This window comes from Babylonia areolata, chromosome 19 (genome assembly GCF_041734735.1).
Source record: "Babylonia areolata isolate BAREFJ2019XMU chromosome 19, ASM4173473v1, whole genome shotgun sequence".
NCBI lineage: Eukaryota > Metazoa > Mollusca > Gastropoda > Neogastropoda > Buccinidae > Babylonia > Babylonia areolata.
In genome coordinates this window covers 38,591,593-38,612,275 of record NC_134894.1, presented here as the reverse complement: position 1 = coordinate 38,612,275, position 20,683 = coordinate 38,591,593, and the positions used below count along the sequence as shown (strand labels likewise).

Below are 20,683 nucleotides of genomic sequence, written 5' to 3'. Positions count from 1 at the left end.
AAGACATGACATTCTCGCAACAATACTGACCAAGAATACTCCTCCCACCTTTTACTGACAGATAAAAGGGGCATGGTTTGCAGCTTATTGGCTGGTCCTGGCTCCAGACACACAGTTACACTGCGACCTAACCCATGCTCTGTGATTGCTGCAAAACATATACAGGAAATATTTTAAGCATATACACATGCACATAAACGTGTAGAGAAACACCAAGTAACGACAACAAATTAAAAACTGAAATAAACCAATCTCTCTCTCTATCACGCACACACATGCACTTAACAACGTTCATGAAGAAATACAGTTTAAATTTCGAGTGAAAGCAGTGTTTTAAAAAAATAATCAACAGAATAGATAAAAGCAATGTCGCATCTCAAGTTGTTAAAAAGAGAGAATTCTCAGTGATAAAAACATGCTTATGCCAGCAATAAAACCATCCTTTTCAGTTTTAGTGGAGGGAGTGTCTATGTAAGACTGTGTGTAACTTTGTACTAACAATAACATGCAGACATATATCTCACTGAAATTGATAGAAAAGGTCCAATTCTCAATGAAGAATGCTGAACATCTGTCCTATTGATGCAATCTGGAAGCAACACCAACGTTTCTATCAATTAGCTTTTTAATGATCAAAAATGCCATTTCAACAAATAAGGAAAAAGAAAACAAAACAAGAAAAATCAATCAAACAAAGATACAGCAATCAGAGTAAAAACAAACCAAAAACACGAAAAAAACAAACAAACTCATACACCAAAAAATTTCTCAATTTTCTTCATCATTACTGTGTAACTTACCTTCTACAGTCATAGGGTGTGCCGACATGGTTTTCTTATCCAGCAAGTCGTAGGGGGATACAAAATAGATCAGCTTCATTGGCTTTCCTGCAGGCAAAGGATAACTAACAATCAAGACTTCATTTAATAGCAATGGCACACTACTGTGGGCAGTTATAAGTAAATCCTTCTTCCTCAGTTTCTTCTCATTATGAAGAATAATAATGAATCCTTTCATAGGGAAACTGATTCAAAATCTTTGTTTAATGGTACTCAAGCTTAACCCCTAGGCTGCCTATATGACGAGATAACTCGTCATGGAAAGCATGTATGCTTCGCTGCCACAATGACGAGATAACTCGTCATCGAAATATTCTGACTTTTCCCTGCTTTGCATTCAGTTCGTTGACAAAAATGCTGGTAGCTTTAGCTTGGGGAATCTTTCTAGATGGAGACTTTCTAGATGGAGACTGAGGGGGCGTGGCCTCACATTCATATTATCACTTGCAGAAGTCACAATGCATTGTGTATCTATTTCTTTTTCAATTTTTTTATACTGTGGTTGTTCTAGTATGATTTTGTGTGTGCAGATATCCATTTGTCCAGAAAATATGATATTTTAGTGCAAATTACCTGACTAATGTTTGTAATGAACAAGTTGAAAATGTGACAAAAAATAAAACACCGATTTCAAAACAACAGCATGTCACTAAAAATATATAAAATGGGAAAACATCATGTTTTGTATTCTTTATTCATTTACCTTTCAGAAAATATGTACTTTTATGGGTCTTTCTCCAATAACAAAAAGCACAGAATTTTTTGGAAATTTATACCTGTTTTTTGTGAAAAAAAACCCTGGCAAATAGATTTCACTTAAATCTTATTTTCCTGGCAGCAAAAGGGTTAAGTAAAATGTATGTTAATTATTTCGAAAATGCTGTAATCATCAATCCTGCTTTTCAGTATGTGTGTAAACACATGCGTGCATGCTCTGTGTGTGTGTGTGTGTGTGTGTATTAGTGACGTAAGGTTTTCACCTTCTATATATCTCTCCTCCAAGACCTCATGTCACCAGGCCTTACACTCTCTCATCTAATAAATGTTATAAACTCACAATGTTATGTGGTCATTGCAGATAAAAGTATCCTTTCATTACAATGCCAGCACAGAAAGTAAACTGGGAAAAGATAAATGCATCCTCTGGAAAACCGTTACAAATGACATAATTTTTGCTTCTTTCAGAAGCCGAGAGGGGACTGAAACTTTCATTGACAAAAAAAAAAAAAGAAAAAAAAAGTAAACAAACATAAACAAACACAGACACATTTTTAGTGTGACCAACAGCTCAGAGAAGACATGGCAACTCACCTGCTGTGCGAGGAAGCAGAATGCCAACTGGAGACTTGTGGATGTAGTTGGCCACACCACTAATAGAACTGCACATAATATTGAAAACATATACAAATGAGAAAGTTTTCTACATGTTATATAAGTTTTGATCTGATCTTACTTATCAGTTATTTCAATTCCAAACTTTTCATCACTGATATTGAACTAAACAAATAAACTTTTGACTGTGTATAGATGTCTATGATATCTGGTTGACCACTCTTCACACTTCATTTTTGTAATGTCCTACAACCACAACTGCCTGTTCTAGAATTCGTTTGGTAACATTCCAAAGACTAAATCATGTTGTTTTCAAATATTAAGAGCATTCTGTTTCATACGTTACAGTTTCCATAGTTCCAAACAACCTCGATGACCATCCTACAGACAAGCGCCATGCATATATATATACATTTACTTTTGTAGTTTCTGCTCTTTCTTATGGTCAACCTACACGTTGCATAATGGCATTTTCTGTTAGAATAGTTGAGTTTATTGTCTGTTCAAAAGAAGCTAACATTTCAAATATCTGCTGTGACTTCAAGCTTGCAACTAAAATTAAATAATGAACAATTCAAGCACAAATGCTGGCAAACATGTAGCTGAAGAGAACCAACAAACTATTCAAGTGAAGAAATGTGAGACATGTTAGCATGCAACTAACCTCTGAAACTGTGCTAGATCATTCAGATCTTTTTCCAGTGACTGAAGAGCCAGAAATACCTTAGACTTTAATTTCCTGCAAAAAAAAAAAAAGAAAAAAAAAGTTACTGACAAAATCAAAATATGACGATACATAAATGCTATGAATGTATAAGGCATATATATAACTACACAGATGCTGCACACTTTGTGATGTGTACTGTGCATCTAAGCTATTGTTATAAAAGCTTGACAATAAAATCACTGATAGCTCAGCAACTGATTAGGTGCTTATTTTCTAACCAACTTAAAATCACGGAAAACGGGAAAAAAAAAAGAAAAAAAAAAAAAAGAAAGTAAAACAAAATAATAAATAAAACAAACGAAAAATAAATCTTCAAACACAGCTGACAATTTATTTTTGAAGCATACAACAGAGAAACAACTTTGTGTGTTTAAGTTTATAAGCTCATGTCACTATGAAAAGAGACAACAGCAAAAATAAATAAATAAATGTATAAAAATCAAGAAAGGGGACATGATTCTCTAGACAATAGAAGAAAAATGTGAACATGTTGGCATATCTATGTATACATCTCCTGTAATAGTCTGGGGTGCAATTTAACATTGGTAGTCACTAGTGAGACACTGAACACCAATTCACATTCCTTTTCTTGTCTCTGGGGCTGTAAAGGCATTCAAGAAGTAATTTTTTTTAAAATGTTGCAGTTTCCATTTTGCATAAAATTAAACATCAAGCAATCATCAGCGTAACAGGGCACTAAATATCCAACAACAAGCATGACATTATATCCATCCATAAAAAAATGTACCAAGCAAATATACACACAGAGACATATAAATATATAATTTAAAATGAATACTGTTTCTTAAAGTGGCACTGTTAGATACTGCACATTATCAGCTGGTCCCATGGTAACTTTTTCTCCTTCCTTTTCAAACCCAGTTTTTACACTAATACTTATAACCAAAAATGCTGGTCTGGATGGCTTCTCAATACCTTTTTCAAATGACTGTGTGTTTTCACAGCACTATGCCAACAGATGGGCAACATCTGCTCAACAGCTGAGTAGCTGACAAATCAGCTGCACTGCATTTTCTCCATGTTCAGCAAGATGCTGTTTCTCTTTTTCTGACCCATGTGTAGTTCAACATGATGCTTTGCTTTTTTTCTTTCTTTAAACAGGTTGTTTCTAAATAACCATGTTTCAATGGCTTTTGGACTGACATCAAAACGTTTCCTGTGGAAGCACACTTTCCAAAATGATAACACAAGTATAGAAAAAAACACCCGAGTCAAAATCATTTCAGATTCCAGTATGTCGCCTCAAACAAAATATCCATAGCAGTTCCAAAATGCCTTCTGAGTGCATAAAAGCCAATGCACTGCCAAAGCAAACTAGTCTATACCTGCTGCTAGCTGAGTAACTACCTCAGTATTGATTTTCTTGTCGCAGAATTAGCACATTTTGTCTGGTGAAATTTCTTCAAACGGAATACACATTTCATTTTTTATGTGTCAATTATCCTTCCATGAAAAACATTTTAACATTACAAAAGATCGGCACAACAATCCTCAGAAGAAAAAAAAAGAAAACTAGTGAGCCTGCTAACTATTTCAACTGTCCTCATTGAAACTGATAGTTGTTTATGCAGAATGTGTTTTCTTCATTTCAACATTCAATATCTGAAGCTGCTTTTAGATGGTCATGCATACATATGCATACCTAAGCACACATCTAAACACCCGCCTTTCCATAAAGTATAAAAACAAATGAATACTTTATCTTATTAAAAAAGGAAATTAAAAACTCCAAGTTCAACTCACTTCTCTCCTGTAACTCCATAAATACTCTGTAGACCCTCTAAGTGTGATGTGAATTCAGGAAAATCACCTCGACTGTAAAAAAGAATGAAAAATATCTGTGAAAATGAAACGTAATGAATAATGAAAACACTGATATACATATTACAATATTAACACCAACACAGTATGTACATATGCACAAATAAGGTGAACCATACCATATTCAATCTTTTTTGTTGAAGCGCTTCTGTCAAATCATTTTTTACATATACTCCAAGAGTAGATAAACATGCATGTGAGTGGGTGGGAGACTAATATGTTTGCATGTGTCTATATGCATGCCAAGCAACACTCACACCCATCATTTCCACCACCCTTCAAACATGCACAAGGATGCATGAACATACACATAGACACACCAATATACACACTATGTATACACAATCTTTTCTTGCATGTAACTGATCCTTTGCTGTTGTTTTTATGTTTGTTAGTCTGGTTGCTTGTTTGTTTTTGTTGTTTACTAATATCATGCACTTTCAAATTGTACAGACGTTTGTGAGAAACAAACCCACCCATCTCCAAAAATAAATAAATAAAATGAATAAATAAATGAAATAAAGCAATAAATTATAACCAAAAAACAAAAAACAATAAAAACAAAAACTGCACTTACCTCAGAATATCAGTCAGTTCACTGCAGATCTGGAGAGAAAAAAAGACACTTTCTTAGAAAATGGTAAAATGGTAAAAAGCAATTCTTGTCTGGCATCAAATTCGTATCAGATATACAACTTTCTGTTTATGATCAGAATCCGCACATTATTCTCTGATTCAAATCAGTAAAAGACTACCCTTTCTGCAACTGTTTAGTCATGTTCTGACCACCACTGTCTGCACAAAAGAAACATTACTGTCTGAATGTTATTACAGAGAAAAAACCAAGCATGTAAAAAAACAAAACAACTATTCATTATAAAAGTTTTGCATCTTTTGTTGTCATTTCTTCTTTAATCTTTAAAACCCTTTTGTGAAGAACTGCAATTATTACCCATATTTCATCTTCTCATGGTGATGAAAATATTTCAGCTGCTATATGGGAAGAAAAAAATAGGCACCCATTTACAAATCATGAATATTTTGCAGAAATTATGCAGCAAACACCCATCTAAGGAAAGAACACCCCCAGAACAGTGTTGGAAATCCACCATCTGGAGATATTTTACAAGAAAAAGATTTTCAATACATATACCACAACCCCACACAGAATTTCAAAAATGATCTGCAAAGACATTTATCATCACAAATTTGTGGCTGAAAGCAACAAAGAAGGGAATTCAGTAATAATTTATAGTGGTCAAAAAAGGGTCAAAGCACTATCATATCTTTATCTGTCCACAACACAAATACGCAAACCAATTAGCATATCGTTGCCAATCCATGTACAGTATTTCCTCAATCAGCCAACTGCATAACACACCGACACTCAAACTGATATTTTGTAACGACTAACATGTCCATGATGCTATATGGAAATTCACTCAGCCACTCTCACAGAGATAGCATCAACTCACTGTGGCATCACCCTGATGAGCTATTTTGACTTCTTGGACACCTCCGCCTTTTATAAGGACAATCTCGATGTAAAACATGTCTGCCTGCAGGGTTATGCAAGGAGGATCACTCCCACTGACATCAAAGGTCAAGCCCTGGTGACGGGCAACTCCTTCTAGTCTCTCCAGGAGGGACTGTTGGGATATAACTGCAAAAAAAATTTTCTTCTGAATTGTGCAAAGTTATTGGAAATTGTGCATTATAACAAACTATGATAAAGTGATAATAATATCAAATAATAACTTATCAGGATCAAATTCTGTTGGCTAACCCAGTAGCTGGTGTAATTTCATACAACTATCATTTTACACCTTTTGAAAGATTGGAAGAAATCGTTTTAAAAGACATGAACATCTGACCGTTATCACTTGATCACAGAAGTGTTTTATGTCTGTGATGATGTAAAAATAAAACTAAATGCCATAAGTCGTAACACACACACGTAAAAACAACAAAATAAGGAACAAATATCTGATCAATAAATCACCACTTATTACATCCAAGCAATAAAGCAACACAATCAATCACCACTTTTTACATTCAAGCAATAGAGCAACACTAAAAATGAATTCAGCCTGCTGTAATGATGTTTGAAGGGTTTAAAACATAAATAAATAAATAAAAAAGACAAAAACTGTTGAAAGAGTTGGCAAAAGATTTTTTTCAAAAGAGCTGAACAATAATCACAAAACTGCCAAAAGAAATTAATTCTAAAGGGGGGAAATAAAGGTGACGTGTACTCCTTGATCTTACCTTTCATGGCCCGTTGCAGAGTATACAGGCATTGTTGTACCTGATTGCGATCTGAACTGTCAGCTTGAAGTTTTCGGTCCTGGAAACATTTAAAAACTGACCTGATTAGGCACTGAAACACTATCATAAATACACTGATTAGAAAAATGTTGTATTCTGGTGCAAGCATGTGTGTGTCAACGTGTGCATGGGCATAGGTCTGCACGTTAAGTATGAAAAGAGTCAAAAAGAGAATGTGTATATGTGTACATGTGTCAGTCTTTGAAGGATACAAACATAACAACAGAAACTGAAACAAAACAATCAAACAATTAAAACAGAAAATAAACAGGAGCTACAGAGGGAATGTTAGAACCTCAGAAAGTATAAAGAAACTGTACATTCCAAAGAAAATAACTTCCTTTTTTTTCTCACCCAAAGAAGAGCAATACAAACCATTGAAACAACAATCAGTTTATCATTACTTCAAGTTCAACTGACCATTAATTTACTTAATAGCTTTTTGTTTATTTCACTTAGCATTATAATTTTAGTCACATTCACCAAATGTGTAGTTTGATTCATGCTCAGCTTAGATTATTCATTTATTGGCCATAGATATGTACATGTTCTCCATGCCTATCCTAGAATGTTGTTGGCAAACTTTACAGGGAAGTCAGCCATCAAAATAACATTAAAACATCATTTTTATTAAGTTAATAAATCAAGTTAATTCTATAATTGTTAGCATTACTTATAAAGTTGATCAGCCAGCTGACAAGTGGCTGAGGGAACAGGATATTCTAAAACTGTAAAATGCATGACCCTGGCATTACAGGACACTTGTTATGCAAGGACCTTTCAGCCGGATAATGCCATCCTATGCTCACACTTACTAGCAACTACAGAACATGTGCTGTTCTCAGTGCAACTCACCACAACTGAGGTCCGAAAAGACTTCATCAGACTGTCAGTCCATGACCTGTGTTGAGGACTGCGCTTGCTGCGCAGCTTCTCCATCAGTGCTACTTGTTTTTTCTTCGCCTCCCCATCTTCTGCTGTGAAATACATAAAAAGAACACACATAGATTAAAAATTGTATGTAAATGCCTCCCTTTCTCAAAACATCAGAAATCTTAAACATAATAATTAAATTTAAAAACAAATTAAGGACTGTATTTTCTAGGTAATGATTCAACAGTCTATAATCACAAGTATAACTTCACTGGTTAACAATCTGCGTGATCAGCACAGTGCCTCAAAACGATTAGTCAGGGCAAAGAATGTACTGACACAAGGACAGGAATGAGGATGACACATTTCCCATTCCCATAATAAGGAACCTGCATCCGTCCTCTCCAGAATTACTGACACAAGAATGCTCATTCACAGCCATTGAAGGGTTACTTTGTTTCATTTCTACAAGCTTCTTGCACTTTCTGTTTTCATGTTATCCTATCAAGTGCCATGTGGTGATTACACAAATCACAATTCAGCCAGGCTTTCTGTTAATCAAGAATCCAGTATTTTAGCAATCCACTGTGAGCTTAATATCACCAAGCTGATTGAGAAAAACAAAACACTTTAGAAATGAATACAAGTTGTTACTTCAGATGTAGGGCTATGCAATTAATTTTATACACAAACATACCAACACACTGTGCAAAACAGCAATGAACCCATTAAAGAATCTGGCAACTAACAAAACATCAAAAAATATGTTTCTCTTTCTTTCGCTCCAGATAGTCATTGCAATCGACTGAATTTCTAGCTAATTGCTACTGAATATCTAGCAGCTGTATTGGTCCAGTCTCATAACACATTACATTGCATTACTAACTTTCTCAGTTACTGATTGTGTAAATGAGCTTGGGTTAGGGGAAATGGGGTGGGTGACACAGCCATATCAGTTTCAGCAACTGACCACATGAAATTCTAGCAGACAACTTTTTATTTGCATCATGGAATTAAACCTTTTAAGTTTTATCACAGTTTCCATCCAAAACATCAAAAGTGTGTACATTTTCAGTCATCTTAAAAACCTTAAGTTTACCATTTTCATTTTAAACCACATCCATCAACTGAATTAGTAAATATGTTTTTAAAATGAACAAACAAAAGTAAAACCAAAGAAAGCTCTTTTACAAACTGTTCTTTTGTCAAGACAATGTAACAAGAATACTTATCACTGTTAAAAAACAAAACTACTCACGCAAACTGCAAAGACTCATATCTTTTGGTTGTTTTTTCCCCTTATTGTTTTATTTTAACCTGGATATGGAAAATAAGGATCTTAGCTAAAAGTGTACCGTACTATACATCGTTAGGTGCAGTAAGAATTCCTCTTCCTGAATAAAAATCAACATATCCAGCAATCAAATTCTTGCTTTCTGCACATAAACTGTAATGGATACAGTACATCTCAGTTCAACTCCAGCGAAATCCAAAATCAGTAATTTAGCAACTAAATTCATGTTTTTAAAAATTAGGTTTGGAGAGAGAGAGAGAGAGAGAGAGAGAGAGAGAGAGAGAGAGAGAGAGAGAGAGAGAGCATGTAAACACACACAGGGTCAGGGAGAAAAACAATATTGAATAAACTATCCTAATATAACATTCAAATCTAATGACGAAGTCTCTCCTACTGCATCACATAAACATTATAGTATACACATGCTGATGTGGGCAGATGAAACTGCAAACTGCAGATATGGGACATCCAGGATCAGAGAATAAGAAAAAATTCCAGGTGCCTTGTTTAGAAATTAAATTAATGTAAAATAATTGTTCCATCAGAATAAAATTACCATGAAAACATATCTCAAGGAAGAGCTCAGTCTGGTGTTCCACAAACTAAGATTTGGCACATCTGATTTTTTTTACCTTGATGATGTTATTTTTATTGTTCACAATTTCTGTAATAATTCTCTAATATCTGGATATAAATAATCAATTAAAATTCAAATCTAGATGACAGCTGTTTCAAAATACTAATAATAATAATGCTGATAATGATGATGTATTAACAAGTAAACAACTCCTGACTAAAAACCCTTCAGTGTCCAAAAATTGAAATTTCCATCCTCTTCTGGAGTGCAGAAAGGTACCCCATGACTGAATTCTCAGTCCACATCAATGCCATCATTGCTGGAAATTCCTATCTCAAAGTTCTTGAATTTAAGTAAAATTGTCATCACTGGATTGCGTGTGAATTTTCCTATCAGAAAAGCAAAAGTTATATGATAAATATTTACTTTTAGAATGTATATATGATAAATATTTACTTTTAGAATGTATAAAAACTGTCTTTTCATTACAAGTTACTAAAAGATCCTTTGGCGAATAGTTCTTACTGTGTATAGAATAGGTTTAGCACTGAAAGGATAATAAAGTAACACAATACTTTCTAGTTACTTTGTTTTCTACTAAACTCTCAAGGGGCTTGGTACTGTTTGCACTGAATAAAAATGTTGATTAAAAGTGTTGGTCAAACCAAATTAAACATGTAGTTGGCAGTTTTGTAGTACAATTTAACAATTTTTCTTCTAGCTCCCAAACTAAAACTTATGATAGGCAGCAATGCTGCTGTTGTTTGTTGTTGCTGTTGTTTTTAAGAAAAATGAACATAAACAGCAGACAAAAATTATTTATCTATTGTTTGATGAAGTATAAACAATGTACACTAAAAATGTTCAGTTCCGATTTATACTCAATGCATTACTCAATGCATCACAATCTACACTGCAATTGTTGAAAGTTCACTGGCAAAGTAGCCATTTCAGCTTGAAAAGTAGTTCTGCTGCAAAACGTAAAGCGTTGCTGCAACAGATGTTGCCAAATTAATTCCACAAAGACTACACACTGAACGTGACTTTACAAGAGTGAAAAGTGAGGCTCACCTGACTCAACACACACACACACACACAGTGACACACACACACACACACTGAGACTGTAGAGGGATGTACACACGTTCTCGGGTAATGGGGTCATGGTATAATGTTACACGAACCGTTTCAAAACCTTAAATCTACGGATCGCAAGTAACCAAACGAATAGATAAATGCGGATGCATGTTTTATTAAACCACCTGGCTTATTTATTTGCCCTTGATGTTAATTAACACTAGTTAACTCCAATTTTAGAATTTTAGCATAATATAAGAACAGGTCATGAATTAATGTTTACAGCTGCTTGTGTGAAATCACCAAACCACCGCCTCGGAAGTTTACATGCAAGCAAAGAGGAAACATTGGTATGATTAAATGTTCATCGAATCAGGCCTGAATACTTACTGTTGGCTCGATCTTGCTCCAAACAAACAGGGAATGCCCCACTGACAGTGGCTGCCATCTTTGATTGTGCACAACAAACAGTCTCAGCGGGCTCTTGACGCTTGCCTCATTAGCAGTTGTAGATAATGCATGGCCGAATTTCGGCTACATTTGCAACAGTAGTAATTGGTAAAACCATCACGCTTTTAAGTTATGTCATACTTAAACAAAAAAAGCCAAATCATTTTCCAAAATAAACAAACGAATGCTGAAAATTTCGCTCTATCTCGCTGAAGAACGCACTTCCCCAGCCGGGGTCACTGCCTGGGTCATCGTGACGTCATCAATCCCAGCACACCTCACCGGTCCTCGCCATTTCCAGTTTGGGAAAGTTGCTTCCTCAAATGCTTCTCAACCTTCTCTAGAATCAGAAGTTCTTTTTCAGTTTTGAGGTAAGTGTGTCTCTCTAAAAGGTTTAAGTAAATAGTTTGCCATAGTTTCGTTTGAAATTCATGCCGGCAACCCCATTTCAAACACCCATGATTGTGCCAAAAGTTTTTTTGCTAAAAAGTTAAAAGAACGGAAACTCTTGTTCCATTTCCTGGGGCAGGGCGAGCTTTATTATCATACCTCACAGCCCAAACAATCGAGATCGCGTTTTTGGGATTGTATTAATTTATCGGTGGATCTTTGAACATTGTAAGGTTACAGATGCAGGTACAGTTTTGTATTTATTCGTTCTTGTTTTTTGTCCACATGTCTGTGAAATGAAAGAGCAAGTGCAAGTGAAGTGGTATCTTGACTCGATGAATGACTCAGTGAGTGATGCTCTTCTCCAGTTCAAGAGATAAAATGATAGTGATACAGAGTATCGATAGCATAGCAACGTGAAAACGACGATTTTCCTTCTAAGTGTGACGGGCAAATTCAGTAATGTCACATTTCACATAAGCTCTTCATATGACATGCAGCTTCAAAGTGTAAGATTCGGTATTTTTTTAGTTATATGGTATGATATAACATGGATACTTATTTAGCACCAATCCACCAGACTGAATCAGAATGGAATCAACAGTCTGCATTTTATTATATATGAAAACTTATGAATCTTACACTGTTTCAGTGTGTCATTTAGATGAAATTGATGCTTGAAGCACTTACTTTTGTTGATTACTAATCAGTCATTGTATTTTTTATGTTGACTTTGTCAGTTGATTGATGTGTGATAGTGATATCTACATTCCTGGTACAGAGTACAGTTTTGGCTCAGGACATCATGAGTCATTTGACATTTTATAACAAAATAATTGGTTATTTTTAGATTGAAGTTAATGGGTCAAGGAAAAAAACAACCAAAAATCAACAGACACCCAGCCTTGTTCCTGCCCCGTCACCTCAGTGAAAAAATCCCCAGATTCATACTCGCTAGACGCTTGGAAGAGATTGCAACTGTTCTGAACACATTGTCTTTCTCAACCTGAGGTGTCTCCTTTTGGCATCATGTTCATTGATGTGGATGGTTTATAACGGTGAAATGTTCAACATGTATTAAGGCCATCAGTTGAGGAGACTGGTGGGAAAGTTGGAAATCTAAATGGACAATGTATTCACAATACCCAAGGGGTGATTCCTTTGTGTAAACGTTCAAATTTCGATTTTTTTCCCCCCACAATGTTGTCTGCTTGATGTTGAACTACCATGCAACAACAATAACAGTTATATTTTATTTTTTAAACTGCAATCACGATTGTTTTGGAGGATGATAAAAGAACAAGAGAAATCTACAAAAGCCCTTATAGTAAGACCAATTTTATGAAAAATTAATGAATCAAGTTACCAGCTGGCTGCCACATTGATGGGTCATTTCAAAATTCTGTGTTAATGACCAATGACTGACACGAAACCTAAATCCTGTATCTATACTATTTTTGTAAGGATAATTTATAGCCTGTCAGCTATGCAAAGGTCATTTTGGATGTTTAGCAGCAACTTGAGCAAGACTTTGTTTCCAGTTATTAACCCCAGCAATATTTTAAGCCTGGCAAAAATATGTCCAAATCTTTCACCTGTGTATTTGATATCAAGCATCTACACAGATTTCTTTTCATGGATTTCTTTCAGAAAATCACACAGTGATCACAGTGGTAATGATAATTTATTTGGTCATGTTACATTTTATTTCATTGATCATTTGATGATCATTGTTGTTTGATTGGTAGTAGCAGTAGTAGTAGATATGTTAATCTAGAAATAGATTTAATAGTGCAAAGATGTTCGCGTGTTTTACCTTTTTATTCTTAATTATTGATTTATTACCATTATGCTTCAAGAGCAAAAATGATAAAATGATGCATTCATACATGTAGTTTATTATTCTGTAATTTCTCTGTAGAACTAAAAGTAATTAATGGTAACTTAATGGTTGGTTGGTTTGTTGTGTGTGTGTGTGTTTGTTTATAATGAATATTTTATTCCTACTGTATATTAGATGATTTTTTAATGTAATCTGTTTAACCCTGTTTTGGTTGTCTTGTGTGACTGAAGACACATATGTGTGTCTGTGTCCATGGCAAACATTTCTTGGCAACCACCAGTGGATGGGCAGGGCAGGATGACTGATACCAATAAAATCAGTCTGACCATCACATTTTATGATAATGTTGCAAATCAGCAGAAGTCAAATTTTTCTGAGGGAACATGTCAGGAAAGGTTTTAACAGATAACTCGTCATGGCAAGCATGTACGCTTAGCTGCCACAATGACAAGATAACTTGTCATTGAAATATTCTGACTTTTCCCTGCTTTGCGTTCAGTTCGTTGACAAAAATGCTAGTAGCTTAAGCTTGGGGAATCTTTCTGGATTCTGTTCATAGCTAGAAACCCCATCTACGTCATGAGGCAGTCCTTTATTTGAACGTTTTGGTTGGGTTACTGTCCCAGTTTTTGCCTGGCTCCTCTCCTCACTCGCTCAACAAAATGTCGGACTGACGCCGTGCTCAAGACATGTGATCATAGTGAACTAAATCAAACAAGATTGCTTTCTTTTGCTGATGCTCAGAAAGAATTGAAGCGTAAACTCGAAGAAGACAGTGATGAACATTTATAGGACGATTTAATAGAAAATAAAGGGAGCAATCAAGAGAGTGGCCAAGATACGACTATCAGTGAGTGATGCCGACTATCAGTGAGTGATGCCGACCGTGCAAACCTTAGCAGATGACAGAAAGTTACTGAATTATTAGCAGGACAGTGTGAGCGATTTTCTTGGCACTCAGCCAACTTGATCTCATGAGAACTGGATAAAGTGACAGTGTGAGAGGGGTGAAGAGGAGGGGGGTGGAGACTGAGGGGGCGTGGCCTCTCATCCACATTATCACTTGCAGAAGTCACAGTGCGTTGTATATCTATCTGTTTTTAAATATTTTTTTTATTGTGGTTGTTCTAGTATGATTTTGTGTATGCAGATATCCATTTGTCCAGAAAATATGATATTTTAGTGCAAATTACCCGACTAATGTTTGTAAAGAACAAGTTCAAAATATGACAAAAAACAAAACACTGATTTCAGAACAACAGCATGTCACTAAAAGTATATAAAATGGGAAAACATCATGTCTTTTGTATTCTTTATTCATTTACCTTTCAGAAAATATATACTTTTATGGGTCATTCTCCAGTAACATAGAGCACAGAATTTTTTTAAAAATATATACCAATTTTTTGTATAAATAAAAAAAATATTTAAAAAACCTGGCAAATAGATTTCACTTAAATCTTATTTTCCTGGCAGCGAAAGGGTTAATACAAGAACATTATTAAATTTAATTATAAAAATAAATGTATATTTGCTGCATTACACATGATTCCCCTCTCATTCTTGAGATCATGACAAGGATGGGTGCTGCCATCAAGTTCACATGTAACTACAGTTAAACCATCATGCTGTCATTTTGACCAGTTCTTCACTTGTTAAAGTATCAGTGGCGATTATATTTATAAGGAAATGGTCTGCCAGTGAATGATAATCTTAACTTAGAGAATGTGTGGTTTTGTTGCTTTTTCTTGTTGTTGTTTTTTTATACTGATATGTGTACATGCGCACGTGTGCGCACATGCACACACACACACGCACAAACACGTGTGCACGCACACACACACACAAACGCGCTCACACGCACACACACACAAACGTGCGCGCGCGCGCATGCACACACACACACGCACAAACACGTGTGCACGCACACACACACACACAAACGCGCTCACACGCACACACACACACACAAACGCGCGCACGCACGCATGCACACACACACACACACACACACATGCTTATTAAGGCATTGCTAACTAGTTCTAAGCATATGCATTTGAACAGTTGCAGTCAAAATTGCAGGTTGTTAACAGTGGTTTTGCTGTTGTTTTTTCACATACGTCATTCTTTAGTTCACAAAACTTTGAGAGCATTGAAGAGAATCTGTTGCTATGGGCACTGACACTGTGAGAGGAGGAGTGTGGGTGTGGCTGCGTATTGGGGATTTGAGATAAGTAGTGTGGGAGTAATGCCGCTGAAGCAGAACAGTTGATAGGAGAGTCCCCCACCCACCCCCAAAACTGCAGAATAGAAAAAAATACATCTCCACTGTCATTTATAACAGTGTACCTGTGTTTTAATTTAAGACCAGTATGTTCTGTTTGTTTACGTTTTGTAGTTTTTGTTCTTTTGTTGTTGTAGGTGATTGCTTCATTTTCAGTCTCCAGCTGAGTGGCTCTTCCTTCACACCACTCATCTTGAACTCCCCTTACCAAGCCACATTCTGGCTAGTTCTGTTGCAACCTAGCATAGGATGTCTTTAGGGAGCTATGAATCATTCATTGAAAGGTAGTCATAAAGTTCCAGGGGGTAGAATCTGGTGCACCAAACAAAAGCAAGTAAAACATAATTATGATAAAAATGAAAATAAAATTAAAAAACAAACAACCAAACAACCCCTGCAGTGAGAAAGTAGTATACAGCAATTAACAATGCAGGTGAAAATTCACATACACTTGGACAGCACACTAGGATATATTCACACACGCATGAATGTGCATACAAGTATGACATGCTCCCACATGCACATACAGACAGTACTGAATACATACTGACAAAGAAAAAGATCAATTTATACACACCACACACATAAGCACACATTTTCTTAGAAATTCTAAGTTAACACACTGTCCATGCCTTTTCCACAAGTTTTAGACTTTAACCATGCACACGCTGCTGTAGTGAGTAAAGTTTATTATTATTCCTACACAAAAAAACCCAAAAAACCCACAGATATTTGTTGCACTTACAACATGGAACACAAATAACTTAATAAGAGAGTTTATTTTTGTTAAAAAAAACTTTTTTTTTAATGGTGGATGCATATGTAGTGATGATAGATATTAGATTAAGACCCACCATTACACAAATGCAATGAAATGATCATATATTGATATTTATTAATGAAAATTGAAATTAACACATAAATATATGTCACTGTCAGTACATTCTGATAAATTTGTGCATGCATACTTTTGTTCCTCTTTTTTTCTTTCTCTCTCTCCTTTCATTTTTTACTGGTTGATTTTTTTTTTTTTTTTTAATGTTTTTTCTTTACTCATTAAATTTTGTGTGTTTAATTATCAGTAATGTATTTAATATTCACATTCAATCTTTTGCCATCATTATTTCCTATGAGATAAACAATGATCGCCTTGTGTACAGACGTAATTGTGTGGATGGTTGGGATGGCAATTGGGAGTGTGTGCCTGAGTACCTGTACACCTGGTTATTATTGATATTGGTTTTGAACTATATTTATTATGTAGTTGGTGTTTGATTTTAGAATTAATTGTAACCAGTTCAGTGCCATAGAATTTTGTATTTAAAAAAAATAAATAAATAAATAAATTTTTAAAAAAGAAGTGCTCTCCCCTTGCCAGGGAATTTGAGGATTCAGGAGAATAAATTTCAAGAACTCTAGCACAAAAACTATAGGAGATTTGGAAGGAAAATGAATAGATTCAAAATCTGGACGTTTTTCCTTATTTATTTGAATCTGGATAACTATTCAGGCATTTCAAAATGAACTTTTTTTTTATGAAGATGATTATTAGGCATTAAAAAGTTTATTACAACCTTCACAGAATTGCACCCAGAAGGAAAACAAATTACAGCGCTCTGAAAATAGTGTGTTTATTGTTTGATATATACCTGCAAAAGAAAACGGTTTATTAGTTTATGATAACTGTCACCACACTTGTAATTTAAGTGAATAACTGTCCCAGCAGTGACATGTGGGTTTGGTCAAAATAAATTCAGTCACGTTCTCAGAGTGAGCCGTCAAGCTGTTTTTATACCGATGAGCATCCCCCTTTAGAGGAGAGAGTGCTTTGGTGATATTCCCTTCCTCCTGGTTGTAACCGACAAAGTGACCGCTGTGCATCCGGTTTGTCTTTTCTTTGTTTAAATCTGTCATCTGATCAGTGGCAAAAAAGCATGAAAAAGTAAAAGAACACATGATTCCCATTGTCTGTCAACTGGTTTTCAAGAAAATTTTGGATGATTGGCTGTTGTCAATCCCAGCACTTGAACACTGAAAAGACAATTGACAGCTGGACCATCCACTTTAAGTAACCCACCCTCTGTTTGGCCTTCAACTTATTGTCTTGCATCACTTCCCCAATTCTCAAAATATGTGAAAGTACCATGCCTTCACTGTCAGTCATGGTCACTTGCTCAGAAATGTCTGATTGGATGGATAGACTGAAGAAAGAGTTGGATATTGACATTGTCAGTTTCGTCACTCATTCGACTCATTGTCATCACCTTCAACTTTGATCCAATCATAAGGCAAGACACATCCATCTCTCATCATTATATTCATACATAATCATCAGCACAATTTGCAAAATTGTGTACTTCCGCTGACTGGGACTACTGTCTTCACTTAACGAAGTGTCCAAAGCCTTTTTGGCATTTGAGACGAACCTTTACATGTGCGCTCCAAGTGGTCCAGTTAGCAAATCATTACTGAGAAAAAAGAGGTCTTCCACCTGACAGATGCTCACTTAAATAGTATTTTTATAATCCGGAAACATTAAACTAACCATTTACTGATTTATTCTTTATGTTTATTGTACCCAAATTTAAATGAAAAATAAAAATACATGCAGGACGTCTGTGGACATCTTTTTTGGCACTATGGCAACACTTTTTGCAGCACATCAGCTGGCATCTTATAGGCACTCAACTGGTTAATGTGTTCTTGTTAGGATGGGAGCTTGGGGAATGAAGATGGGGGATGAGGGGGAGCAGAGTGGGGAAGGGGTTTAGACACAGAGAGGTGAGAGGGGGGTTCTGAGGGGGAGGACATGGAAGAGTTTGTGGGTTTGAGATAGGAGGAGAGGGACTGTGTGTGATATTTTTATTTATGTGCATTTGGGTGGTTTGTGTGATACTTTTTTATGCTCATTTTTCAATGTACTCGTCAGTTTATTTGTATTTTATCTTTGCACAAATCAAGTAATGGATTTCTGTATCTGTATTTAAACCAGTCGATTCTCCTTAGTCTGTTTGTGTTTGTTTTATGTTCTAGAGATTTCTGAGTTTCTCTGTCAGTGTTTATGTGATAGCACAGTTAAGAGGATGTGTGTATTTTGTTCAATGTTTACTTGACAACAGACATCTGTTCAACAGTACTACTAATAGCTGGTTGTTTTTTATAAGGGGGTTGGAGTGGAGGGGAAGGGCGTTCAGGTTTAATAGTCCATCATGGAACACAATACATGCCCTCATTTCTTAACTGGGTTAAAATGTGGCACAACGACCTTGCATTCACAATGTCTACTTGTACTAGGTTTTGGATTATCTAGAAAAAATCTCTTGCTGAAGTAATCAAGGAATGATAGCACCCAACAGAATTGTTCTCAGGAAGTGGTTATAAATTGACCTTAAGGCGAAATCTTGAACAGTTGAACTTAACAGGTCAAACTAAGAGATCTATATAAAAATGACTGTCTTTAAACTATCATTTCAGTCATTCATTAAGGACTGATTCAAGGGAAGGAACAGTAGGGTTATTTTACATGCGTTATTTTTATGACGGTTATTTTACATGAGTTAAATACATACACAGTACCTCAGTTTATCGCCCCATTCAATTGACTATGCCCCCCCTGCCCTCCCCACTCTTTTTTTTTTTTTTTTTTTTTAAATCATTGAAAGTATTATGGGCCATGGGAATTCCATTCTGTATCAGTGTATGTTGAGTAAATTTGGAGCCACACCATCAACCATTTCACCATCTTGCTTTCAGACCTCAAAGGGGTTGAGACTGCCTTGGTAGAATATACCTGACACCTGATCCTGTTTGGTTTTATATCAGTTCCTTGAGTCCTTGATTATTTCCTGGTATTTGTTACTCTTGCATTTACTTTCAGTTTTAATTCTGTATTGTGTGAACAGGACTTAGCCTTCACATTTTGATGAGAGACATGTTAATGACATCAGAAAAGAGAAAATGTATGCTGCTGGCTTAGTTGTGTCCTTTTAAGTCACGAAAAGTGCTAGATCATTCACATCAGGCACGATGTGCTATTCATGCATGCCTGAGTTTGAGTGTGAGCAGGAGCCAGGGAGGGGAATGTGGATGGTGTGGCATGACTGTATATAGGGTCAGCATTTCTTGTTACCATAATTGATTATTGTATACATGTCAGTTGAAGATCCTGTTCCATTTGCACCAGATGTTAGGGCTATTGCATTAGACTGGAGACCAGATTGAGTTCCACTTGGGTCTTTGTGAGCACAGTAATATGCATGTTTTTTCCCACCTTTGATAAGAAGAAGAGAAAAAGGGGGGGAAAAATCTGTCAGGTCCTGTGCTAAAAGAAGTCATTTAAACTAAAGGGAAGAAACTAAAGCTTTTACATTCCTTTTTTAGTCCATCATGCTCGTGTTTTACATTTCATTTGTCTTTCAGATGCACAAAATAAATTGTTTAAAAAAAACAACCCAAAAAACATTTGATTTTGGGCTGTTTCAGTGTTGGACGTTTGGAGGACAGCAGCCAAGCACAATGTCCAAAACCAAGACTCAGCAGCCTGCGGTGATTCACAAAGTGATAATGGTAGGGAGTGGTGGTGTGGGGAAGTCGGCACTCACTCTACAGTTCATGTATGATGAGGTTAGTCCATTTTCTTTTCTTTTTCTTTTTTTTTTTTTTTCTTTTTTTTCCTTTTTATTTCCATGTAATTTCATGGTTTTTTGTTGTTTTTATCTGAGTCAATCAGTCATAGATTCATTATGTTTAACTGATTATGAGTTGAAATTACTCCATCCTTGAACTTGAAGCAGTCCAAATATCAAACAAACAGCTTGAAATGAATGA

At 35.6% G+C, this 20,683-nt stretch overlaps 2 protein-coding genes across 4 annotated transcripts in view; one reads left to right on the top strand and one right to left on the bottom strand.

The window, feature by feature from the left end:
- Positions 1-11,568, bottom strand: part of LOC143293681 (uncharacterized) — a 34,535-nt gene extending 22,967 nt beyond the window's left edge. Inside the window, exons 1-10 of the mRNA XM_076604839.1 lie at positions 11,280-11,568; positions 7,924-8,045; positions 7,009-7,087; positions 6,216-6,403; positions 5,318-5,346; positions 4,663-4,734; positions 2,836-2,910; positions 2,151-2,218; positions 801-887; positions 49-148 (exon numbers count right to left, since the gene is read on the bottom strand). Coding sequence (XP_076460954.1) covers positions 49-148; positions 801-887; positions 2,151-2,218; positions 2,836-2,910; positions 4,663-4,734; positions 5,318-5,346; positions 6,216-6,403; positions 7,009-7,087; positions 7,924-8,045; positions 11,280-11,337 — 878 coding nt within the window. The 5' untranslated portion in view covers positions 11,338-11,568. The remainder of the gene's footprint in view (positions 1-48; positions 149-800; positions 888-2,150; positions 2,219-2,835; positions 2,911-4,662; positions 4,735-5,317; positions 5,347-6,215; positions 6,404-7,008; positions 7,088-7,923; positions 8,046-11,279) is intronic.
- Positions 11,569-11,616: 48 nt separating this feature from the next.
- The window catches only part of LOC143293679 (ras-related protein Ral-a-like), a 30,301-nt gene continuing 21,234 nt past the window's right edge, over positions 11,617-20,683 (top strand). For all 3 annotated transcript variants that reach the window (XM_076604838.1, XM_076604837.1, XM_076604836.1), the window contains exons 1-2: positions 11,617-11,710; positions 20,339-20,479. In XM_076604838.1, coding sequence (XP_076460953.1) covers positions 20,372-20,479 — 108 coding nt within the window. In that variant the 5' untranslated portion in view covers positions 11,617-11,710; positions 20,339-20,371. The remainder of the gene's footprint in view (positions 11,711-20,338; positions 20,480-20,683) is intronic.